This window comes from Ascidia mentula, chromosome 1, assembly GCF_947561715.1.
Source record: "Ascidia mentula chromosome 1, kaAscMent1.1, whole genome shotgun sequence".
In the NCBI taxonomy this organism is placed as follows: Eukaryota; Metazoa; Chordata; class Ascidiacea; order Phlebobranchia; family Ascidiidae; genus Ascidia; species Ascidia mentula.
Genome location: NC_138566.1, coordinates 5666920 through 5692567, shown reverse-complemented (window position 1 = coordinate 5692567; position 25648 = coordinate 5666920). Strand labels below are relative to the sequence as shown.

The window sequence follows — 25648 nt, the reverse complement described above, 5'->3', positions numbered from 1 at the left end:
TCCAAAGTAAACACATTTTCAAGTTATTTTCTAAGACATTGCTCGTAAAATTGAACACAAATCTTAGAAGTTAGCGCGGTATGGCAACTCTGTTTACAGTGGATTGAGAATGATCGTAGTATCAATCGAAACGTCTGCCAATGTAATTTACGACAGCTAGCCTATGATATTGTTTGTAAAACCGTAAGTTATGTTCCTGATGTATTCTGTAAGATAGCTGCCTTTGTTCGTTCAAGGACCCCCTGGAATCATCCCATAGACACCTTGGGAGCCACATTGCCAACCATTGAGTAAAATTAGTTCGTCTCGCTTGACTGAAACCTTTTTCTCCTATGCCACGCATGAAAACATCACGCAGTTTTTCCCCTGCGTTGTTTTGCATTTCAGTTAACTCAAGGCATTCGAGCAAAGGTTGCAGAATCGACGTCGGGTTATGCGAAACACGGCAAAAATGTAGTAGTAGTAGATTGATGTCGGCGTTGTCGTTTCAAAGTCGTACACGGCGGGACAAACACTGAAGTAAATTGTAGTCTGTTTGTTGACTTTGGTTAAAAGCGAGTAATTCGTCAACGCTGAATATTAAGGCAATGTTTGTTTCAACCCATACTTCTTTTTTACATCAGTGTTGTTCGTCGATCTCTGCACAAATAGTTGTACATGTTTTTCGATGTAAATGCTTGCTGTGATGACAAAGTACTATACAAATCGTGTTAGTTTGCACTATTTATTTGGTGCATTAGCTGTTTTTCTTGCCGCTCGTTTTGCAGTCTCAGCAACGGAGGTAGCCACGGTTGCCACACCAAGTGAAATTCCACATTACAATTGCACAAAAAAATGTGCTTTCCAGGTACAGAAATTGTTTTTGCATTACTGTATCCAGAATGTTTTATTAAAGATGCAATTACTTACTTAAATTATGTAAAGTTTACCTGCCTAAAGTACAAAATAATTGACTCTGATTATGCCTAACTATATGGAAGACAATTTAGTTTAAAAAAATTGTAAAAATACAATAACATTTACAGTTGATACCATAGTTATTCCAAGTAGATTTTTGTGTCTTCTAATTATTAAAAAGCTTATTAATGACCAACACTTTTTTTGCCATTTTAATAATTCCTTTTGTAAAAATGGATATTGTATTGTAAGGGTAAAGCAATTCATGTTATTACTGCCCTCTCTATTGCTTCATATGTTTTGTTTTAGGCTCTGCAATTGTGGGATCCATCAAATAAAGCTTATCTCAGCTGTATGAAAAACTGTGTAAAAGATGAATGGATTTTATTTGAAAGTAATTCAGACTGATTGCTTTGAAAAGAGTTTCCATAAAGAGTTAATTCACTAAAATATTTTCATTGTTTAATCAGTTTATTGCAATTCAAATCAGGATAAAGATGTGCCCCAACTTTCAATTGTTTGTCTATCACTTACATAAGCCTATTCAAATTCTAATTGCAAGTAAATTAATAGGATTTTCACCTCTTTCCTTCGTCTGTGGCCTGATTTAATCAGTTTTGACTAACCTTGTTATGTGTTGCAGTAAACAAGACTTCAATTTAAACTATTATGATTATCTTTTTTTTGGCAGATGTAACTTGCATGGAAAAGTTCAAAGAAGGGGCTTATTCTGGAGAACCAATCACATGTGCACCAGCACTAGAAAATATCAAAGTCCATGAATTTGGGTTTCAAGTAAAGCCAAACGGCCCATTGAATGGGTATTTGCTGGTCATCTGGCAGCCATGCTTCTTTGGCAGGGATGCAGTAGAAGGTTACCAGGTAAATATTTACATGTGTATAAGGATATGCCAATGCACAAAAAATTCGAATCTTGATGAATAATAAAATATGCTTACTATTTGGATAAATTCAAACAGGCACATCCCTAATAAGCACAAAAATTTAACAAAATTTTAAATTGACCACTTGCTAATGAAAATATTAAAAAAACAATTGACGAACCCACGTAAAGAAAAAGTTTAAACATGTTTGACTTAAAAAAGTAACATCCTCAGGTTAATTCTATTTGCAAACACTTGATATGTTAGCTGCAAAATAAGTAACCCAATATTTATTTCCTAGTAATGCAAATTGATAAATATTTCCATGTAGTATAATTTGCATACAGATAAGAGCTAAACCCGCTTGAAATTTTTCAAAGCGATCAAAAGTAACCGGCTGAAGTTCAGTTTTCCATAATATTCTTAAAAATTTTTTAATAACAAACATCAAAGACAAAGCCCAAGGATGTGTGGAAAGTTTCCAATGAAATGTTGATTATGAAACACAACTAGTGTCGAATTTGTTGCGCTATAGAACTAAACTCCAGGTTAAGATTTGTGATTTTTTTAGCTTGACATCCAATCTTCTGGAATGCGTGAATCGGACTGCTATACTTTAGAACTATCGAGATACCTTGACAGGACAGAACAGGTATTTTCCCTTAATTATGCATTGTTTTGTTCATGAAGATTGTTGTATGAAATAGATTGATCACTTGTTGTCATGTATATATGTTTATATAAGTTAATGTGTTTTAACTTGTTGCATATTCATGACAGTTCCACTATCCGTTTTTTTGGTCTGCCGTTTGACCAATCCTGAAGTAGTGATATTATTTTGATAGATGACCTTCACTGCTATTTATCCATATAAGCTTGTGAAGGGAGACAAATACACGGGATATCTATCAAGCATTCCTTACACTGAAACTGATTTGTACAGTACTTTTACCTACAAAACTAAGAGTAAGTGTAATTGCAATGTTGTTAATGTTCCACTGGCATTTGTAACCAGATATACAATCTCAAATACCCACAGAGTAAAGCGGATAAACTACTGCACTCCATTCAACTTTGCCCGAAGGCAAATTATATCATTTTGTTAAATGCCAATTTAAAGATATTTTTCGATACAGTCTACAACAGGTATCAATGACTTGTAGGGCAATTACAAGCATTAAACATAAATTTAACATTTTTCTATCAAGGCTAATGCTTGCTAAACACTTGTCATTCATAAATTTTTAAGAATACCAAGGTTACCTTACTGACTTCCCTTCAGTTTGGGAATTGGTATATATTGTACTCAAATATCAAACCTTTTGTTTTGATTTGCAGCTTGTGCAGAACTCAACACCAATGGAGATGAGTGCGTTTGTCGTAAGTTAGATTTTAGCAATTTTTTGTCCAAGAGATTTGAAAATTTTCAAGGCATTGTCATTCAAATATCATAGTTTCCTTCAGCCATTTTTGTAATTAAACAAAAAAGAAAAACTGCTGTTTTCTGAAGTAATAGTTCTTGCTTGCAAAGACGTAGTATTCTATTCGGCAGCGGACGACCCGGTTAAAAATTACGGCTTCCCGAATGTCACGATCAGCGGCTACACAGTGTCCGTGTCGGCTGATCCCTGGCCAGATTGCAAGAATTTGTACTACTACCAGCTGTTCGTGAGCTACAAAACGAAGCTTTCGAGGAACGGGGTCTCCCTGGTCAATCTTAACTTCTTTCGTAACAGCAGACGAAGAACGATTGGTGGAACGGATAAAGTGTTTCTGGTAAGTTGGAACAAACATTGTTTTTTACTCTCTCTAACCGTTGTTGTTGTTGTGTGAAACGATTTCGTTTTTCAACGAGGCACAATTTGCGCACTATTCTGCATCCCAAATTCGCTTGAGCAAGGTAACGTTTATCCATTGTTTCCGATGCATGTAAATGCAGACGGGGTAAAGTGTTTTGTTTTTTAATATACTTGGTGTAGTGGGAATCAGCCCCGATACTATAGGTAAAATACGCAAGACTCGCATCAGCGATGAACTAATTTATTGTCTTTTTGCGTTGATCAAAGCCAAAATCAATGAAGATATTTGGCGCAGAATTTTGTGGCAATGACGTCGCCAAAAACAGATTTGTTTGTTCGTCAGGCACCCGGCGAAAGACCAAACACAACGTTCAGCATGATTTACCCGCTGGCCAAAGAAGCCAACTTGACGACTGGCGTGGTCGTTTTCAACACCCGCATAACATCCATCGTACGCACCTACATCATCGAGATCAAACGTGAGTCTTTGTTGCAAAAAGAGCTCTCAAACCTTTGCATTTTTGCCCTAAAATCCAGACCTGTTCCAAATTTGATAAAGTAGCTTAGTAATATGCCCGGCAGCATCAACAACAAACTTAATAAAGTAGCTGTAGTTGTGTAGTTGAGATTCGTGCAGAAGGTGCAGGATGTTCTTGCTTAAATGTGCAGATAATTATTATGAGCCTTACGCAAGTTTTTCAAGCCTCTTAATATTTCCACCTCCTGTGGAAATGGGTGTAATTGAATCGATTCAATCAACTCCTCAAGGGATGGAAGCAAAACAATGGCTAAATATAGCTATGAATGACAACCAAAACACAGTCAAGTCACTGTAATAAATAGGAAAAACGAAGTTGATACTAACACTTGTAGAATATGCAGGTACGTTAACATAGGCAATACGGGCCTTCCAACCATACGACTTTCAGTGCGAGCGCCTAAATGCAAGTACGTGAAAGTAAAATTTGCTGTGAGAATTGGTTCAGTAATTTTGATTTGGACGCATTATCGACCAATTCGCTTGTGCTTGTTGAAATGTTGACTACACAAAAGGTGCCTACGTCTGTGCAAAAACTTCCATTTGCCCTGAAAAAATGACATGAACAGTTCAGCAACACGTTTCGATTCTTTACATAATCAATGCAGAAACAATCAAAATGTCTGCCAGGGAATTTTACAGCAACTTTAGAATCGAAACGTGTTCAATATGCGGACCATGTTTTGTGTCGTAAAGATTTACAAAACATGTACAATCTGTGTGAATGATTATGGTAATGAAATTGTTGCGACACTTGCAGCCACTGTATCCAATCATAAGGTTACTGGGGATTGTTTACTGGGAAGCCAGAAGTCGAACTCTGGCACATAGTATGTGATTCAGACACCGAAAACATTGATTCATAATTCTGGCGCGCACGTGTTTTCGAAATGCTCTTAGTCCGATAATTTACATGTATCGACCCATGATGTCGTTTGCCCCGAAGATTTGTGCCCGCCAAGCGTTGGTCTGGGCCAAATAATCGTGGAATTACCTGACCGGAACAGCGCTGACGTCAGTCAGTGTGCGTTGTTTGCAGCAAATTGGCAGATGTGATAAGAGATGCACAGTTTAGTCAGCCATAGTGCTGCCACATTTTTTTGCAATTGTGTGGAAACATCTTGTTTTTACTCTGTGTGATATTTTCACAAAAATATGGAAAGGTATCACGTTGTTGCAGAATTTATTCCAATTTGTTTCAATGTAAAGGATTAAATGAGATAATAATCTACTTTTAAAGCCCCAAACGTTCTGGAATTCCATCACGCCATGGCTGTGCGTGATCACGCGGTCGATCTTCTCCCGATGGAAGTTTTAACCAACTCACGTCGACCTGTGGTGCAGGTTTCATTAAAATCATCTTGCAATTAATCATCACCGTGTGCTTGGGTTTGCCAGTTTCCATCATTGTATTGCTAGTGCTATAACTTGTTTTCGGAGACCTCAAGATTGTGCACAGTTTCAGTGGTGAAACAGCAATATTGACAGCTTAGTAAAGTATTGCCAAAATTGGATATTTTTTGCCGAAATTGTAAAAAATAGAATTTTAGCGCCTAAATATTTCTATTTTTTGTCTCGACATTTTGTTCATATTCAGTCCCCAAAGTAACCCTTTTCAACTTTCGGGTTTTACCTTGCGGCTTCTCGTGAAATGCCACCTCAACCGCTAATTGTGGTTATGTGTTGTATCGTCCGAAATAGCATCACGATGTTTGGGCGCGATTGCAGGGTTGCAAATGTCGTTCACATTTCACACCACCAGGGGCCGTGGTAGCGGTTTCACTTTTGACTTAAAGATATTTTCACACTTGCTGTATCTGACTTTAAATGATTGGTAAAGTTTATACACATCGCCACCAATATCGCGTCGAAAATTGTTTTCGTAAAGGTACTGACCGCTGTGTAAAGCTTTTCGCTGGTTTTAAACAGCAAAACCGCCATCCCTTTTCCTCAATTGGCAATTTGTGCCGGAGGAGTATTCGAGGGAAGGATTAAAACAATGACGGGTGCATTCCACCCTCTGTATTCGCTGCAAATTAAAAACGTTGCCGTGTAACGCGGCGTCGACTTTCATTTTTTGTTGCAACTTGACCCATCCCGTATGGCACATCGTCTGAATGGCTTCCCGACCAATTAACCACGTAGGCCACTTAATCCTCGTTTCCTCGTTGCCACTTCGTTTCTTCACACTCTGCAAGTATTCTGCTAAACACACGAAACTGTGGTGCTGATGTCAGGGAAAAGCTTCCAAGCGGATTTCACCGCCTAGGAAGGGAAGTCAATCCATTGTTCCTGGTTGTAAAATATGGAATCCAAGCAGCTGTTATTATTTTCGCATACACTTTTTGTACAACCACTTTTACGGGCAAAAACGTTTTAGTTAATTACACGCAATAGAAAAGCCAAACCTAATATGCTAATGATCATAAGCAAGAGTTTTGAACACAGTTGTGTTTATCATGAGTGCAATGAACACGGCAATTTTCGAAACGTTCGCTTACAATGATTTGCAAATTAGCTTTGCCTTTTCTATTCCTGGATGGTATTATTAATTACACAATTTCTTTTACCGGGCAATGGTATTGATGAAAACAGAATTTAACAGTTGCCTTGCGATTTTGGTCGAAAATTTTCTGACTGATTGATGGGTGTATCGTCCATCGCGATACGATGTAGTGAATTGTGAGGATTTGCCTCAAAATGAAAAATATCCGTGGTAGTAAATACCATGAATGTATACTCAACTCAGGTGTGTCATTTTTGGCGGGTTGTTTTGTAAATGGGAACCAATGCCCGGAATTCGTTGCATTCAGTAAAGTCGCACGATAATATTGGGCGAAACATGTGTACATATTATGTACGATATCGTAATATCGCTTGGCCATTACTTCAACTTACATACGCGCGTATGTTTGAAAACACACCGACAAATTAAATCGTATATTTCGTAGCTGGTAAAACGGATAATCGTAGAAAGTTTCCAGCAGTTTGCAAGACAACATTTCTCGGAATGCGCGGCGCGCAATTTGAATTGAACAAATGCCGTGTTTTCAGTGTAGAGTTAAGTCGGGTCATCGATGAGGAGGCACCTTTGTCTGCCCCGAGGCCACACAAGCCATGTCCTCAGACAATTCGCTTTTAACATATTTACCAGACTGTGTGTTTTGTCGTGTATTTTTTCAAACGAAACCTAACATTGTGTTGTTATATTAGTTCTGAAAAATACGGTCAATTGCGGCAGTTTTTCTTTAATTTATATAACTCTGTTACTGTTAGCTTAGCATAATTTATATTACAAGTTGTAAAAAGAATACAAGTTTTCTATGCCCATTACCCCGAGGAAAATGTTTGCGAAAGAGGATATATTTGCTCGTGCATAACATTGCTTCATCTACGTAAATTATGACTACCGAACTTTTCAAAACAGTAAATTGATACGGTAATTTTAACATATAAGCATATGCCAGGGGGCCTTTGGTTTAAATTGATCCAGTTTTTGCAATCTGCTATCACATGAAGTTGATACTGACATTTCAAAACAGTAAATTTCAATGTTAGAAGTTGGTGAGAACATGAGGACATTATTGTTACTGTAGGCTTATATCCACTAACAGAATATCAAACCAGCCTTTTGTGCGTTTTATGGTTACACGCCACAGGCTGGGTCCAACTTTTGTGTCTGGGAAAGTGATTATGACGAGGGCTCCCCGAGTAGTATTTAAATCAGGTGCTCCAGTGGTCGATTGAGAAAAGACCTGAAGTTTCAATTGAGTTAATGCTTCGTAAGGAAAGTCTATTGGTTAAAAGATGCCTAGATATGAACTCCTGCCATTCCTTACAATTCATCGAGTCTGGCTTGATTCACTTCTTGTTTACTGTCGGCACCTTGTTTACTGTTATTTTATATGCATTCGGTCGATGTTATGAAGTTTAATCATCCAATCAAGCGCGAGGAACAAGCCAAGGACGACGTTGTTGTTACCTCATAAAGAGATGATTGTGACGTTTCGGCCAACTGACTGGTCGCGGAAGCGCACGATTAGGAACTGATTTACATAAAGCAAGCCAGCTGATATTACGTAATCACAACACCTATTTACTGTGTGATGTGATGGGGATTTTTGTCCTTTAGGACTCAACTACCGCACTTCAGTAACAGTTATCTGTCTATATTTTCAAGAGTCCATGCGTAATAGTGATTGATTGAGTTTTTTGATGTCTTTTGTGTCACTTTGATTTTCTTGGCACGTAACTAGGACGAAACTGAAAAAACGAACTCTAGAGATTGATCGAACGAGCGCGTCGGCCCTTTTTTTTAAGATGATTTTTTTCAAGATGTCTACACACCTGTATCTTTTAAATAACTATTCATCAAGAGCAACCAGATTTCACCAAACACAAATGGTTAGTTCTTGGCCTTTGCGAAGTTTATTTTCTATCAGGGCATTTTTCCTAAATTTGCGAGGAATGAACGTGTGCCGTACCGCGTGGCAACGTAACGAGTTTTGTTAATTCCGGAAGTCATTCGAAAGTGCGAAAACGTGCGACTGTGAGTGGAGAAAACCCCTGGCTTTTTGGCACGTTGTAAAAAAGACACAACAGTCACCAAAAACGGAGTTGAAGCAAATTTTTGTTGGCAACTTTCCATCAAGAAATTTTCCGGTATCAGTCACGCTGCCAACATGACGAAAAGTTTCGGTTTTGGGTCCCGTTGTATTGTTTTATTATATCTTTCTCACCATTTGGTTCAATTATTTTTCTTACTTCTTTCTCCAATACAGTTTTTTTTTTACTTTTGTCACATTCTACAATCTCCTATAAAACCAAATATTGAAATGTTTTCCAACTGAACAATCAGCACGCAGCCCACTTTTAGGTTCCGAAACATAAATATTTTGGGTATTTGTTTGGCATGGCGTTTTACCATTTGACGTCAGCGGTATGAGAAAAAAGTGACTTCGGTTTTGCCGAAGTTTCTTTGCACTATTAAACATACTTGTCCATGTCTGGTCCACAAATTGTTTGTTTGTTGTATATTTTGCATTTAAAGCTGTGTATATTAAAGTAGTACTTCTAAATATTACCCTGATTAATGAGGATTCTTGGTCCATTGCCATTCTGTTACAATGTCGTTGTTGAATTTCCGCATTCTATACAAAAATTCAAGCTCGTTTTGGCGGCGCCATATTCTCAATGGGACTTTGAACCCCATATTGACTCCATATTGCGGTTTGCGTGAAATATTTTCCGGGCAGCCCAGCAGCATAAAATTTGCCAGCTCCAAACTATGTGCCGCAAGATAACATAAACGATACAAGGAGGTAACAAGGTGTGTGGTCGTGTCTTCGTTTTTCCAACTTTGTCCCTAGTTTTGACCGTTTTCCGCGGTACATGAATAATTTAGGCGGCTTGTCCTGAAATTGGGTCTCGCCAGAGCGTGCAAGCTGATTTCTTAGTCGGCCTGGAGCTTGATGATATTGATTTCTTAATGGATGGGATAGCGAGGAGCTCGACTTGCCCCCCTGAAACCACTCACTCACTACTCTCATTTTAATCCGTGTTAACAAGTTATATATACACCTAACCCAAGCAACACTGGTTTGCCGGGGGCCTGACCAAAACAAGCATACAAATGTGCTGGGAATCGTTTATCCCGACAATAGAAGGAACTCAATCCTAATTTTCCAAAATATTAATATCACAAAATGCCCACTATCCTATAGTTATTCGTTGTTTTTTTTCTGAAAAATGCGCATTGAAGTTGATATTATAATGGCATTTGAATATATTTCCGAGTAGGTATCATAGACGTGTGCGTTTCCATTGATCATTTGAGCCACATCTAGTTAAATACCTTCTTGTGTTCACATTCAAAAGTGTTTGTTTCGTCATAATCACGATTGTTACGTTTGCAGCATGGCAACCGCCGGTGCCGCAGATAACTGAACTTGGAGGCGGAATGGTCGACGTGTCCTTTGCTGCCGCACCACCCGAATTCAACATCACTGTTTACGCGGTTCGATTGAACATTCACCCCGACAACAATGAAATTTCAATCACCTACCGCGAGTTGAATGTTACGCTCGACACGGTAAGGATTTTCTTGTCGCTCTATGGGTTTCCAATTTTCGTTCCCGCCGGGAAAACCACTTGCGTCGACGCCGACTCAAAAAGTTCCTCTTTATGGCTGTCGGTCGAGTTCTGAAACTCTTTGCACGGTTATTTGAAAACCACGGTTACCTAATATACAGGGTGAATACAATCAACTTCCTTGTTTTGAGGGGTTAAGGTCATGAGCCCCGTAAGATGAATTATTAAATTACTGGACCATTTTCTTGCTAGTGTACCATGACGTTATTTACCGACTTGCTATTTTTACCCGCTGCATATATGCAAACCTTGCAACACGTATCCGTTTAAATATAGCGTAGTTTCGTCGAAAAAATACTCACCGATTCTAATTTTGATTTACCCAAAAAGATTTGACATGAAAACAAAATATAACCTTGCCCTTAAGTGTAAAATCTTCATCGCAAAACAATGTTCGATCATTTTGTTGCTTGTAAAACTTTGAACAAACAGACCGGTTTGCGGTAAAATTTTCTGGAACTCATGTGAATATTTCTAACTTCAACGTGCATGCTTCTTGCCCTCGGGGCTCCACAGTAGCCACCTTCCAATAACATAGTTCAGTGCCAGTTGTGGCGACACTGACCTTCAACGCAAAGTTATTTAATCGAAACGAGAATCACGCGTGTCAAACGCGATTAACCACTGCCCGTGTGATTATGTTTGCCTTCATATTTAGACGACAAAAAAAAGTTTGGCACAAAAAAAAATTATATTACGAAAAACTTCTTTTATATGACACTAAAAATGTAAATAATGTGATACTAAAAAATGAAATGATTTAATACTAAAAAATTGAATTATATGATAAAAAAAAATACTTGACACTGAAAAATTAATTTTATATGATGCTAAAAATAAAAGTTATATGATACTAAAAAAAATTAAATTTAATACTTAAACTATATTATATATAATAGAAAATGATACAAAAAATCTAAACTATTTAATGGTAAAAAATTAAATATAGTAACACTTAAAAAGAAGTTACCACAAAGTGGAAATCTGTGTGCCTGCTAGTCTACCAGCTAGCACAGTGCCACATCAACAGCTGCACTGATGAGACCTTATATACAGGTCGAAACAGTGCGTGTATACACCCTGTCTGCAGCTCTCACAAAAATTATGTAATACTAAAAAATTAATTATATAATACTAAAATTTTGCTTCCAGTTCTTTGTTTTGCGTTGGTCATTTTGTTGTTTTAACTTGCAGAAAGACGAAAACGGAAACATAACCGCGCGGTTTTACAACGTTAAACCAGGTCTACACAACGTCCAGGTGAGGATTGTTATCTTGAATTGTTACCTTGACATTGCTGTAAAACCGTAAAAATCATAACGTATTAGTGGTATTAAATTAAGTAATCGTTTGTTAGCTTGTGTTACATTGACCGTGTTTACGCCACGTTCAGCAGCGTGTAACAAAGTGAAATCCGTTATACGAACCAAACGCCTAACGTTGAACAATAAAATAACACAACAACGTCTTGAAGAAATTCCTTTGTCAATTGTAAAAAAGAATTAATATATTTGCTTTGTGTTTCAAAACTATTTCTTTATTACATGTACCATTTGAATTTACTTTTGTTTCATTCAAATGATACTCTTGGTATTTTGTAGTCTATAAGCGTGGGATAATGAGGGGTAGCGATTATTTGTCTCAATGTAACAAAAGTGAAAGATTTCATGAAAGGAAGGTGGGAAAAAAGTTCCCGTTCAAACTATACAATACCTTTCATTGTGCCGTTATCCTCTATTCGTTAATCAGCGACATTTGGTCACAATCACCTAACCGCTATCTCCCCTGTCATCACACCTGTATGATGTGTATATAAGTTCCGCGTGTGTTTGCATCAACGTAATCAAGCGTGTTAAACTTGGTTGCAGATAAAGGAAGTTCGCGTTTCGTTTCTCCCTGAAACCACATACCTCGAGAAGAAGCACAAGGGCAAAATATTTGTCGACCCTGTATGGAACGCACCCATCCAATTTCGCATTCTAAGCGAATGGGACAAATTCAGTAAGTAGTCGGTCCATCTGGTTCAACATATTGTGACAACAATGAATGCCATCTGCCGCTCTGCACTCAATGCTGTTGAGTTCGTCAAGCCATTCTTTGTGTGCTTCCCTTATGTCGGAATAGCCATTGAGCCACCGTTTGTCTTGGAACGTCGCACAATGCATTCAAGATGCAAATCGTTACCTTCCTACTGTTTTCTGCATGCACAAGTCACCGCATTGTATGCGAGCAGAACCAATCTTGCGCAACTTCCACTTGTTAACTAACTCGCATCGGATCTGTTGAAAATGTAAATAGGCATCCGTGTTTTTGTCCGTGCCCGTCTGCCAGGAAGTCTTCTACCGGGATGACATTACAATACAACTCGCGCTGGAAGGCAACCGAAAACCTTCCACCGAAATGGAACCTCCCAAAAAATATTTAAAAAACACTTCAAATATTGTGATCTAAACTATGGACTGCAGATTGTGTCCTAGCGATCGCTGTGTAACTACCCTAGTGGCAATATGCACACAAAGCACTAACTTTTGACAACAGGATCAGTCTGACTGTTGTTTGGAATATGTATTTCGCCCTGTGGGCATCTTCAGTTCCTTAGTTACAGTAACACACAGTAATAAAAGAATAACTCAAAGATTCTATTTGAATAAGACGCTTTTTAAATCTTTTTATTGTCAAAAGCTATAGTGCTTTGTGTGTTTAAAAAGTATAGTACTTATTAAATTGTTTAAAATAAGATTTTAAACATTTTATTTCATATTTCGGTATATTGGTGTCGCTGGTAATAAGACAATGCCTAATCGAGGGCTACGTTCCTCCAAACTTAAGCAACAAGTCCTTATTATCGATTTTTCTTTGCTTTTAGAAGAGCATGCTCTGGGCCCGGTTCTCGCCTGTGTGATCGTCATAGTTCTCACAGTGGTCGCTGTTGTTCTGTTTCTCTACTTCTGGAAAGAAGGTAAACGTAGTCGTATCTACTGCACATCCGCCTCTTATTGGTCAATTCAAAAACCCACATGGCATAACTCTCCCGCCTTTTTTCGCAGGTTATTGTCCACATGCTCGTTACTACGTCCCCGCAGGTCTGGCAAAATGCCTTGATTCACAAACAACGAGCGAGGTGGCGATGGTGTCACACACAGTTCTCATAGTTTGGCAATCCGACACCAGATCTACTGAGCTTGCGGAAAAGCACGCCAATGTCATTAGGTTGGTATTTTCTTTATTGCAAGATAATACAATTTATGCCGTGGCCTGTGAACCTCACAAAGCAATTACTGTTTTGGATTTGCTGAAATATTTTAAAGTTAATTAAAAATATTTAGATTAACACCATGTGGCGACCTTACGTTATACCTGTTTAAACAATGGTGAATTGTCAGGGCACATGTTTGGCATCTTTTATTTCACCCCATAGTAAATTATCATAACGAAAGTTTTGCGCCTGTCGTGTGAGCAGGAAAGAACCCATGTGTGACCTCGCGACCTAAATCACGTCTCACTTTCAGGCATTTAGCGTCTTTCCTCCGGTCGGTGTGCGGTCTGGACGTTATTCTGGACATGTTCGAACAGACACAGATGTCTACCGCTTTGTCCAAATGGGTTCACGACGCTTACGAGAAAGCTGAGTTTGTGATTTTCATCTGTCCTCACTTCGAGTGCGACGTGGAACCGGAAGACGGAAATTTTATTCCACTGGTCGGCGATTTCAACTACATGTTCAAGTAGGTCGTTGGTAATCGGTCAAACTCTTGAAATATTTGTGTCCATCCGCATCTGTGTGGAGATAATATTTTGAAAACCTTCGCTCAAAAAACGTTTCGTTTTGTGCTTCATCTGGATCGACTTTTCGTGTCCAAGCATAAAGTTTCTGGAAGTGGCGAAGCCTGTTTCTGTTCAAAATAATGTTTACTGCAGATCTAAGAGATTATTTATAAAGCTTTTGTTCCGTATAAGTGCAGATCACCAACGAAAAAAATACAGCAATCCGAGAACCCTAAACGTCCACGCGAAAAATTGTAAAAAAAAACTTCAACTAAAAATTCTGGTCGAATTGGGACGAGTAATGCCTTGTAATTTTTTTAGTTTTATTTACAAAGCTTTTGCTCGACCGTTGTACAGTTACTAAAAAAGGTTTAGGAGATCGTAATATTTTGCACTTTGCCCTTTGACGGGCGGAAATTTTGTCCAAAAAGCACCTTGGCGCCGTTTAACCCAGGGCCGACGCCTGGAAATTTCCTTGCAAACGTGTAAATAAATACATGAAAGTTACCGCGACGAATTTCTTTGAATAAAAACTGAAGATAACCGGCTTGCCCTCTTTCCCACAAAGCCGCGAACTTATAACAAATCCACAACGACCTTTGTTAATCTGGTCACGACATCGTAAGTTGAATTGTGATTTCGGTCGACGTCCGGGTGATTAAAATCGGGAATTACGCTGCGCCTTGTTTTATTTGTTTGTGTAGATTTTTTTCCAACCCTAATTACCTGCAATTTTCGGGCGCATAAAAGTCTAGCGAAATGGGGACGAATGTATTCAAAGTTGTTTGTTTTTTCATCTAATTTTATAACTTTCAATTTCTTTTTCTAAAATGCATTGAGCCTTGTCGTCTTTCTTTTCTCTAAGACTTTTTTTCGGCACTTTAGCCAAAGAAATTGTCTTTCCATAAAGGTTCAAATCTGCTGGCTTTCGGATAAGACAAATATATTTCTTTAAACGCATCGTCAGTATCAACATAAGGCTGATGTCTTTCACAAGACAACGCGGCACAATCCTCGCTTGCATATGTCAGCTTATAAGAATTCAAGTAAACAACAAGATCAAGGTCACTGGTAAAGTACAAGCAGCAAACTTCCATGCCGAAGCAAATATGTTGACACAAAAAGTGCTTGCACGCGTGATCATATACTAGCGAGAAAAGCTTGATAAAATGCCCCACACCCCTGTCAACTTCCTTCGTTTGTTTACCTTGAAGTTCAACAAAAGGCAATTACCTTTGCTCTCTCCCAACAATAGCCTGAAGGCTGCAACGGTTGGATTGCATGCTTGCTCATGTTTTTGCGTTTTAAAACGTACATACAGTCGACCTGTCATTCTCTGTGAATCAAATACATCAACATTTTCCAAAACTGCCGAAATTGTTAATCCCACTGGCTCTCATGGCGTTATTTTCGTGATAATTTTACCAAACACTTGGGATTATGTAAATACTGTCATCGACACATAAATAAGATGACGTGATGATGTAAGTGTAACGCCGCTACTTGTCTTGAATGGTTGATAATGAATTGTTGACTTGATCAACTCAAGCTTGACACATTTTTGTATTTTATTACAAAGTTATTTATTTTAAAATGAAAGTCCAATCTTCACTCCAAGTTTACTCGTGTTTTGTAGTTTTCATGCTTTTTCTTCGCATTGAGAAACCAGAAACCAAATTGTTACAAATTAAGACAATTTAAAAAAATGTTGTACGCATCAAGATAAGCTGCGCTCCCTGATATTCGTTTGCAAAAAAACGGGTCAAATTCCTCCCACCTTGTAATTTATTGTGTTGTCGTAGATATATGGAACCCCGCATTCGAGATCGCCGTAAATTTGTCACCGCGCTGCTTCCCTACTCCGATGTAAACTCGTGCCAGGCGAGTAAAGCTCTCAAAAACTGCACCATTTTGTTCAAACTGATGGACCAGATAGATGACCTGTACCTCCACATACAAGGTAGGATATTCAGGTGCCGGGGGGCGACAAAATTTACATGCGTCATATTTACGTCACAGGAAAGTCAAAGGTGACGTTTTTGGGACGTCATTCGGTGGTGTACGTCAACCGCAAGGACTACACGCAGACGTCACAGGGGGTCGCACTTTTTGAAGGCATCAAGGACATCGAGAAGCTCATGTCGGAGTATAAGAAGTCTCCCTCCTTATCGAAACGAATCTCACTTTCCTCTTCCTCCTCTTCAACGGATCCGAACAGCTCATCCTCTTTCACGAATTCCCTTTCGGAGGACAACGTGGTACGGACGTCGCGTTGCAGCGACGTAGCCTCCGACATGGCAGCCAATCACCTCGGAGTCCATCCTCCGGAACCTGTCAAGTGTCTTTGCAGGAAAGTCACCGATAAAATCCATCCTCCGCTTCCTCTCGTGGAGAACCCGGAGGAGCACATCCGCCTCATCAACTGCACTTCCCCGTCGGCTGCGAGAGTCACTTACCCCGAGAATATGTGTCCTTACCACAACCCCCGCATCACCACAGAGACGTCCCCCTACACCACCTACACTGATGACGGTTACGGTGAGCCGACCAACACAGACCTTTCGACGTCCGGGTCCAGTCCTAAAGATCAAACGGACGAGGACAACGACGAGGCAATAATGCGTTTCTTGCGCGCGCGTTCGCTTGTTCCGCAACCTGAGATTGCGCAAATAAGTGTTCAGACTCTTCCTACAATCGACACACAAGACTCTGATGTTTTTTATCGGCCCGGCGGCCCCGCGCGAAGTCTCGAATCCACAGATGAGGTTTCTAATGAAGCTGTTATAGAACGGTATACGACCGTTTAGCGAAGATCCAGGTATATTTTGTATTAACAGTTGTGGTTGAAAGCCAAATTGATGCTGGTCGGCAGTTTTGTTTATTTGTTAGAATCAAAAGCCGATTGTTGATTTGATGTAATCAAAATAATCGTAAAAATCAACCGTCAACCTAACTCTTTTTATGCCAACGTGCGTGTTTTGTTGTTGTGCAAATGTGTTAAACCTGCGCCCAGCCCGACTGCTTCCAGGAGCTGATGTACAATAAGTTTAAATGCTCTCTATATCCCAATGTCGTGCCGATTCTAGGGCTCCACGGTTAAAATGCCCGCAACGCCACCTATTTAAAGACAGACAATCGCGTTGATGGGCGTATTCAATACGAACTATGTCAGCCACCTTTAAACCGTACTAACGCATCATTGGTACACGTGTATACTAATGGTACTTGGCGTTGTCGACATTCACGGGGTGGATTTATTGTGGGGCAGAAAACCTTGGGAGCAATTGTTGACATGAATCACGTTTTAACCAGTATGACGTTCCAGGTCGTGGTGACCGTTGCCTTATGAATAGAATCTTCTCCCTAGTCAAGTCAAAATAATTTAAATGTTCTGCCTATACGGAAAAGTCCTGCATAAAATATTGCTAATACCCGTATTTTACGTCCAACCTTACGGCAGAATCTCATCCACAGTGTTTTAGTCCTAATCAGTCGTAATGTTGCTGAATATTTTCATTCATTTGCGTTGAAAGCAATCGTACATGGTTTATACGCGTGATGCACAGACACATACACCTCACATCATTACAAGCCGCGAATATTTTTCATTTCCCGAATTTTTAGCGATGAAGCGCGATCCTTTTAACTGAACGAGCAAATCAAATCCACGTCATCTTGTGCAATAAGCGCCACTGAAGACACCAAATACGAAATGCGTGTAGTGTGTAGTTTTTAACGTATCATGACATATCCGAAGCAATAAGTAGACGTAGTGGTAGAAGTAGAAAAAACCAACAGAAGACGTGCAATGTTTCGCAAACAAATTTGAATATTTGCCACGCAATACGCGTTCACTTGTGTGCATATCAGTGTTTTTTGCCGAATATGGAATGACTACTTGGAATATGAACAGAACAATCATCTGACTATGCCCCTGTGTTTTGTATGTCTCAAACGCTTGGTACATGTTGTTCATAGTACAGCTATTTGCCTGTCGATACACACCGTTGTATTTTTTTGAATATTATTTGGTAATGGTCAACATGCCGAAACAATACGATCAACATCAACATTCAGCGAACGCACCATAGAACAAACGCACCATAGAACTTGTGTATACTTGAAAGAACCCGTCAGTAGAAAAAAAAGCGAAATGTCGTGCAATAAAACACATTCGTTGCCTGGGAAATTATTTTCCATTATAATACAATACATGTGTGTCTGCGTGTACAAAAAAGTTCCGAATGTAACAATTTTTAATTAGAGCCGCCATATACAATGCCATTTTTTTGCCTGTTTGTTGCTAGTTTTCAAATTGCCAGACGAAGCCAGTGCACTAACTGTTACACCTCATTGAATGCCATTGGGAGATTAACTTTTAAGTTAGTACATTAGTGGCTAGTACACAATTTACACAATCGTTCTGTTTTCATGTATGTAAACCGTCAAGTGTAGCAAACAAATTGTTCTTTCTTTGTTGTGATAATTTGTCTCAATACAATCAAATCGTATAGAAGCAAAATGGCCTTTGCAATCATTTGAAAAGGACGACTTCATTTCAAAATTTATTCCCTTCATTCACATTTTTTCCACTGTTTTAAATTGGAATTTGCAAAATCCGTTCGCTTGTGGTGATTTTTAACCGCTGTTTTTCCTTGTTAGCTCAATTTCATGTTTTTCAATTGTTGTTTTCATTTCTTTTTGGGTTGTCGCTTGTTTCGACTTTGTCTTTCTAAAGTTTTCTCTGGCAGGTTTTAGTTTTCAAAACCCCACCCCAAATTGTTTTTACATGTGAAATTTTTGGAAAAGTTCCTGTTGATTTCTCAGATTTTTCTTCGCTTTTCAGTAGCCAACAATTGTTTGCAGCATCATACGAAGCTTTGCAGTTCAATGTGTGTATATTTGTCAGGCCTATGCTACTCCGTTTTAGGTATGGTACAAGACAATTTTAGTTCAACATTACATAGAGTTATTGTTTTCTTCGCTTTATTGTCCTATAAACTAACTTACAAGCTTTCCTTCCTACAATATAATTGTTTGGAAGCATTGTTTGATTATTTTATTTTTGCATAAATGGACTCATCTTAACCGAGAATTTGCATGCCGTATGGAATCCATGCAGCTTTATTGTCACTTTTACATCATAACTTATGTTCACTGAGCCATTTTGAGTTTATTTTGCCATATTTCCTGGCATATGTTTTTTTCTGGTGAGGTTCGTCAATACACTTTTTACTGTGGACAGTTATCATTCTTAGTCAATGATCTTAGCTGCAAAAAAAGCTCTCTAGTTGACTTGTATTTTATATTATTATTTCAGAATAACTACTAGCCTACTTGAACTTGTAAAACTGTTTAAGGTTTTCTGCAACCTTGTTTTCGATGCCACTTGTTGTGAAACTTCAGCTTACATTTCAACTGAGAAAACTAGTAAACCTCGTGTCCAAATGCAGTTTAGATAGGAAAACATGTATTACTAAAAAAGCATTTTCATAGTAGGAATGTTAATTTTACATATTCCATGGTAGCAAATCTATGTATCAAATGTAATAGGGGTAAGAAATTGTCGCTAATTTCTCAAAGATTGCAAGCTATAAAAGGTTGGGAATCACTGGATTAGTCCACAGTCAGATTTGTCAACCCGGACAACAATTTTGTCATAATATGCCCCCTGTAGGTCACAAGATCTTCCAGCAGGCTCTACAATCCTTGCTCTGTACTGCCCCATACTGGTGCTATAATTATTTTACCGTTACAGAATTTTTGGTCCCTGTATAAGTCACATGCCACAGCATCAGTTATTGGCAAACAAGCAGAACAGTCGACAGGTACATCATTGAGGACCTTGAAAACAGGATTTCTTCGATTTATTGCCATTTAGGTCCTTAACCAAAATAGACCTTTAGTCATTTCTGCAGACTCCACGAATGATAGAAATAAAAGTTTTGTAATCTCAAACATGAATCAATGTGCATTTAATTGGTTATGAAAAACAGTTGTGACTACAAACAATTGTGCAGTTCTGTGGCAATACTCTCTACAACACTTGGGCTTGTGAGACACTTAACAAAGTCATTGAAAGTCAACTGATCAGCAGACAGCTTCGGTTTCTTTTCAGGGAAAACTCCTTCATTGTACCAAGATTGGACTTCAGTCCAATTCCCAAGCACCTTAACAACATGTTCGACGCAGTACACATCCAAATAGAAGCACTCTTCTTCCACAAACAAATTTAATTTTTTTCCCTCTTTACACCAACAACTTTGGCAATTTGAATGGATACCAACAGTGGAAATGGAATTGTGTTTGATATTTGATTTTCCTGCAGTCATTTGCAATGTTTTTTGTAAGATAGACAAACACTCATCTTTAGAAAGTAATTGGTGATTGGTAATAAGGTGTTTTGAGAGTAAAGGTTCGCATTTAATGCAACAGCTAATGAGTTGTTGGGTGATTGCCTCTTGTAATCGACTTTCATCATCCTTTTCCTACAAGATTATAACAATTTTTTTATTTAAAAAATATGGTAGTGCCAGTGAACCTTATGATCAAAATGATAGAGAAGTTAAGGCCTTCGCAGTGTTGAGATCATTCAATAGAATGAAACACTTCTGCATTAAATGGTAGTGCGATGCACAATATAGGGCTGAGTAGCGTTACTTACAATAGGAAACCAGGCATTGACGCTGATACTTAATTCCAGGTTTTCTACAAAGTGCCACCAGTGGTTTGGAACAAAAAGCAAATCGCCAGGTTCCAGGATCACAACATGGGGGGAACTTTGACAAAACCTAACAAAAAGTATCATAAAAAGTGACTTGTGAAAACAAATCTTTCAAATTGTAACAAATCCACAAAACTTAAAAACCAATTCGCCAAAAGTAAAAAACACAAAAATAGCAGCATAATAACCTTGTGTATTTTCTGATGTCTGGATTGAGCATATTTACTTCACTAAACACACTCGATTCCTCATATGGCAAACGTGTTGGGTAGAGGTTCTTTGTATCAGATGGTGGATAGAGGACCCACCTCTTCTTTCCAAACACCTAATATATGAAATGTTATTTAGATATATATAACCACTAAACTATATCAATGCTGCAAACTGGTAAAATAAATTGACCAACACAAAAAGTGTTTGTTTCAAAACATTTTCAATAAATATAAACAATATCAAATGAAAAGATGAGTGAAATAAAGTACAATTACACAGGGACTTATAAATTGCTTCTCTATTTCAACAATAGTAAAATTTGATATTCAGTACATGTAGATTAAAACACAGACAATAATGACAAAAAATATGTCATTTGCAAAATAAACAACACCTGATAAACTACATTGAATCCATATGAATCATAATGACAGGCTGTGTGTGCAGATTTCGATCCAACCCAAATTGCAGCATCAAGACCTTCATCTGGACCAAATCCAAGTACAGTCCAGTCAATCTGATTGTTTACACTAAACTCAGGTACATTTTTGAACAGGTCCTTCATGTACAAGTAGTCTGCATATGCCCATGAACTATCACAGCTGAAGTCACCAAAAGCATTAGATCGACATGATGACTTGGCCCAGTTTACGAATTCTGACATGGAGGCTTCAACATACTTGCATTCGTTTTCCCACTGGATCTCTAAAATAACATTTGAAATGGCAATTTGTGTTTGTGGCAAGAACTACCCTAATACAATGTAAGCACAGAAAAAATGCACACAAATTTTAGGACATAAACACCTTTGTTATTGGTTTCCGATTTCGCAATTCGAAACTTTACAAGTTGATCTTGTAGAATATTGGCCAACTTTGTTGGCGTAAGATTGTTGATTTTCCATTCTTTTACTTGCCTACAACGTTTTACAACAAAAGGTTCATGGAGAACACAATTAATTACTGACGACTTAAGGTTTTCCAAAGACATAAGCAAAAATTCCGCCGAAAAATTGAAGAACAAGTTTTCTCCACTTTCCGCTTACGGGAATTTCCCTACATACACCTACAGGCTGCAGGCAGCAAGATTTTTGGAAGTTATTTACGTTGAAATGCACAGAACTGAATAACTTTATCTTTAAAGTGCATGTGACATGAAAAATTAAATAAAAAAATTATTAAACAGGTTTCTAAAACACAGCTGATCAAAGTTGTGTTTTACCCGTTGCAACCGTAATTGTGCGAAAGCGAGATTATTGTTGCGTGAGGTCATACAAGGCGCTTCAAAGAGCTGCTAGTGAGACTTGTGTGAAGGAATGAAAAACATTGTAAAACTGGTTTAGTATTTTTTATTAAACAGAAGCACAACTAGTAAACAAGTGCAAGAAAAGGATATTGATTGTGTAGGGTGCTTTTGTGGTCAAAGCCTTTGTGATTTAATATGTTTTATGTCTTTTAAAGTCAAGGCATTTATGATTGCTAACGTGCATAAACTTTTCTAATATACGACAAACACAGAACGTTATTGGCGTATTTATGCGTCAATTAGTACTTATTGAAGCTTTGTCGTTTTGTCCACTCCCGGAAAAAGATAAGTAAATTAAATTTTGAGGCTGGCAAAGCCGCCGCTTGCGATCCCTGAGAAACAATTAACCCCCTTTGGGGTTATATTAGTAAAAAAACATCGCGTTTAATGGATAAAAAGTGAGGAGTAGTTAACTTCTGAAACTCAGTCCCAAATGTGCTACACTTGATTACAAACCTGTAAGTTCTTCAACGAAGGTTTGCACTTGAGTATGGGAAAAGATTTGCTTTTTGGCCTTCAAGCTTGTCGCCAGACAATCTCTAGGTAGCGCTCATCCCAAGCGTGGTACATGTATGTTACGCAGACGGCATCGGTTAAGCGCTCGACCCAATACCAAGAAGAAAACCTGATCTGAGGTTTCGTGGCCAGGTTATTAACGTAGGTTCGTGGATCAGTGGTTTTCAAATTTCAATTCAATTGTTAGTTTTATGCAGTGCTTGCGTTCTAACCACATCCAAAAAAATTCCAAAATATCCTGCAAAGGTCAAGAAACCACAAAAATGGATGCGATCCCGCGAATATGGTTTTACGTTTCCATTTACATACATGTGCACATTGCAACCTCACAAATATGAGAACATAAGCCAACGCCTACGACAATACCACGTTGAGAACACCTCCTCATTGACGTGTGTAACCTGAATGAAAATGAAAATGCATATTGCGTTATCTTAAAGTTCTCTCAAATTTTAGAGCTTTGTACAATTTGGGACCACTGCTGTTTAGTGTGTACCAAACGAACAAAGGTGTTTCAGACCTGTATTGTTAGAAGAAATTGGTAATAATTTACCATGAAACAGAATGACATTCATGCTTTTTACTAGATTAGTTCAGTTGGTAAATGTTCCTTGCAATTTAATAGCTGAGTAAACTGTAATTTTATTAGGCTAATCGCATACCACTAGAGAGGGAATTGGGATTTCGCCTGAAGAATTAGGCACAAAAATTGGAATTATTATCGGAATTTTTCGGCAGATTTTCCCGAATATTCGGTTTCGGCTGAATAGCTTGACTATTGTCATTCTGACAGAATCAAAAATCAAAGTTTGGTGAAAAGCTTTCCACATGATTGAACAGCATTCCCTTTTAGACTTTTTGCTTTGATGGTGTATCGTGACTGACGTGGATTTTAACGAGTGCCAAACCACTTTCCGTTCCTGATAACTTTTTTAATCTGTATATCTATCAAATATTTGTTGCAGATTAGCATCAAAGCCAGAAAAATCGGTATAAATTTTAGGTTTTACTTGGTTGAAAGTGACGTCACCAGCAAAGATTAAAGCGCGAAAGTGTGTATGTTTAAAGTCATTCTAAAGTAAAACGTAGGCGTTGTGCCGTGTAGTGTATATGTAATAACTGTGATAAAGTTTGTTGAATAAGTATAACGTGATCTGAAAGCAATTGAAGTGGTAAGTCATGAATGTTTCTCTCTAACCGTAGCACACTCTTGTATTCTATGGTCAAAACCTTTTTAAGAATACTTACCCATTGATGCGGAACTGTTTACCCAAAAATATTTTTGACTCCTGTCTGTTGACATGTATTTTATTATTCCCAGGTCTCATGACATTTCTTTGACAGGTGATGATTTTGTCGATTAACAAAGACATGGTTCGATCGTAGGTCCATAACATGTTCAGACAACCGAACTTTTCCCGTCGGGCAATGACGGTCTGCTTTGTGTGTGGCAACAGAGCATGCGAAGAAAATATGGTCTTGCTTTATTCAAGGAGCCCACGGGTTAGAACAGAAGGACCATTTTTCCCTTTTTTGGAATATCATGATCCAGCACCTGGTGCTGAACCCATGCGAGAAGATTGGTCTGTGGTATCTTGTTTCGTGTGTAGTGCGTTTCTATCACAGCAGTGGGAATCTTTCGAGCGGACAAGGACACCGATCAGCAAGAGACTGTACTGGTTAAAACGTCCAAGCGGTTGCGAAATTCGACAGCCTGTGTCCCAAGTATGTAAAGTTGTTAGTAGTATAGCTTTACCATATCCGATGGGACAAAATGCATGACAGAATTATGTCGGCTTTGTGTCCGAAACACATAAATATATTCTGGACACATCCAAAGCATATTGTCTCTATTTTGCAATAGGGGAATTGTGCCATACTAATAATTATCTAAAAGATATAGGCCTACAGAGTAATTAATATTTCCTGAGGTATAAGAGAAAAGATAAACATGCCAGGTATTCAAGCAGTTTTTAACATTCCAGGATGATCCTGCACCAACGAGTGTTCAATCAACAGTAAAATAAATTCTTTTATGGTATTTAAAAATGCCAACCCACTGACAATAAAAAGCTTTTACAAATTTTCTGGTATCAAATGCAGATTGAATTAGAAGAAATCCTTAACGAGCATTCACGGGACAACTTTGATGATCGTGATGACTATGAAAGTGAGGAGGAACCTGTAAACAACAAGAAACCTGGGACAAGGAAACCAGATGAGTCAGACCATTCATCAAGTTCAAGACAATTGAAAAGAAAACTGAGTGAAACTGAAAACCATGAGGAAACAACATCACAGTTTGTGTGTTATTCTTGTGGCAAGACAGAGGACCACAATTGTCCAATATGCCCAGTGCACTGCAAGCCGTCATATGAGCAGATGCGAGCTGGAATGCCATTTTATCCGACAATACTTGAGCAAAAGCCTGTTGCTGGTGCAAATGTTATTGCTGATTCCATAACTTTCATGTGCATAAGTTGCCTACCCAAGTACAAGCCGGAATGGCATGCGGTGCAGAAGGATTTTATCAAACAGGATACCACCAAATCTGTGCTACCAAGGATACCTCTTCCTGAAGTGGTGTCGTGCTATTTGTGTGGGTTGGAGGTAAACACAAAGTACAACAATGGAATATTGCATGGACAGCTGGGTTCAAGAGACAATACTGCGTTCACAGCTTTGAAAACAAGTAAACCTGCTGTAGGTTCAGTGCCTTTAACATTTGGTTTCACCTACATATGCACCAAATGTCAAGATGATGATGGTAAAAATAAAACGTCTAAATCAAAACCAACAAGTCCTTTGCACTAAGGTTTCTCAATTATCATTCATACATGTCAATGGAGAGTCCACT

The 25648-nt window shown here is 38.4% G+C and overlaps 3 protein-coding genes across 3 annotated transcripts; 2 read left to right on the top strand and 1 right to left on the bottom strand.

Annotated features, from left to right (window-relative positions):
• The first annotated feature begins 656 nt into the window (after positions 1-656).
• On the top strand, positions 657-19243 carry LOC145895294 (uncharacterized). Its single transcript, XM_082984084.1, has 16 exons — positions 657-847; positions 1207-1291; positions 1589-1779; positions 2353-2433; positions 2627-2747; positions 3120-3161; positions 3334-3557; positions 3924-4059; positions 10034-10209; positions 11463-11528; positions 12137-12269; positions 13135-13227; positions 13316-13478; positions 13778-13993; positions 15836-15993; positions 16053-19243. Exons 1-16 carry the CDS (start codon positions 674-676, stop codon positions 16838-16840), a joined length of 2847 nt encoding a protein of 948 aa, XP_082840210.1. The 5' UTR covers positions 657-673; the 3' UTR covers positions 16841-19243.
• Positions 19244-20008: 765 nt separating this feature from the next.
• On the bottom strand, positions 20009-21987 carry LOC145908886 (HSPB1-associated protein 1-like). Its single transcript, XM_082996210.1, has 5 exons — positions 21777-21987; positions 21365-21675; positions 20946-21082; positions 20698-20824; positions 20009-20521 (listed from the first exon to the last, which is right to left on the bottom strand). The coding sequence occupies exons 1-5, from the start codon at positions 21958-21960 to the stop codon at positions 20036-20038; spliced, it is 1245 nt and encodes a 414-aa protein (XP_082852336.1). The 5' UTR covers positions 21961-21987; the 3' UTR covers positions 20009-20035.
• A 2136-nt stretch (positions 21988-24123) lies between these two features.
• On the top strand, positions 24124-25617 carry LOC145887708 (uncharacterized). Its single transcript, XM_082978895.1, has 2 exons — positions 24124-24516; positions 24895-25617. Exons 1-2 carry the CDS (start codon positions 24187-24189, stop codon positions 25603-25605), a joined length of 1041 nt encoding a protein of 346 aa, XP_082835021.1. The 5' UTR covers positions 24124-24186; the 3' UTR covers positions 25606-25617.
• Positions 25618-25648: the final 31 nt, after the last annotated feature.

Coding starts and splice junctions, on each gene's coding strand:
- LOC145908886 (XM_082996210.1), bottom strand. CDS start 21,960: ATGTCTTTGGAAAACCTTAAGTCGTCAGTAATTAATTGTGTTCTCCAT. Junction 20,825..20,945: donor GACATCAGAAAATACACAAG/GTTATTATGCTG, acceptor ACTTTTTGTTAG/GTTTTGTCAAAGTTCCCCCC. Junction 20,522..20,697: donor TCAATGCCTGGTTTCCTATT/GTAAGTAACGCT, acceptor ATAATCTTGTAG/GAAAAGGATGATGAAAGTCG.
- LOC145887708 (XM_082978895.1), top strand. CDS start 24,187: ATGTTCAGACAACCGAACTTTTCCCGTCGGGCAATGACGGTCTGCTTT. Junction 24,517..24,894: donor TTCGACAGCCTGTGTCCCAA/GTATGTAAAGTT, acceptor TATCAAATGCAG/ATTGAATTAGAAGAAATCCT.
- LOC145895294 (XM_082984084.1), top strand. CDS start 674: ATGCTTGCTGTGATGACAAAGTACTATACAAATCGTGTTAGTTTGCAC. Junction 848..1,206: donor CAAAAAAATGTGCTTTCCAG/GTACAGAAATTG, acceptor GTTTTGTTTTAG/GCTCTGCAATTGTGGGATCC. Junction 3,162..3,333: donor TGGAGATGAGTGCGTTTGTC/GTAAGTTAGATT, acceptor TCTATTCGGCAG/CGGACGACCCGGTTAAAAAT.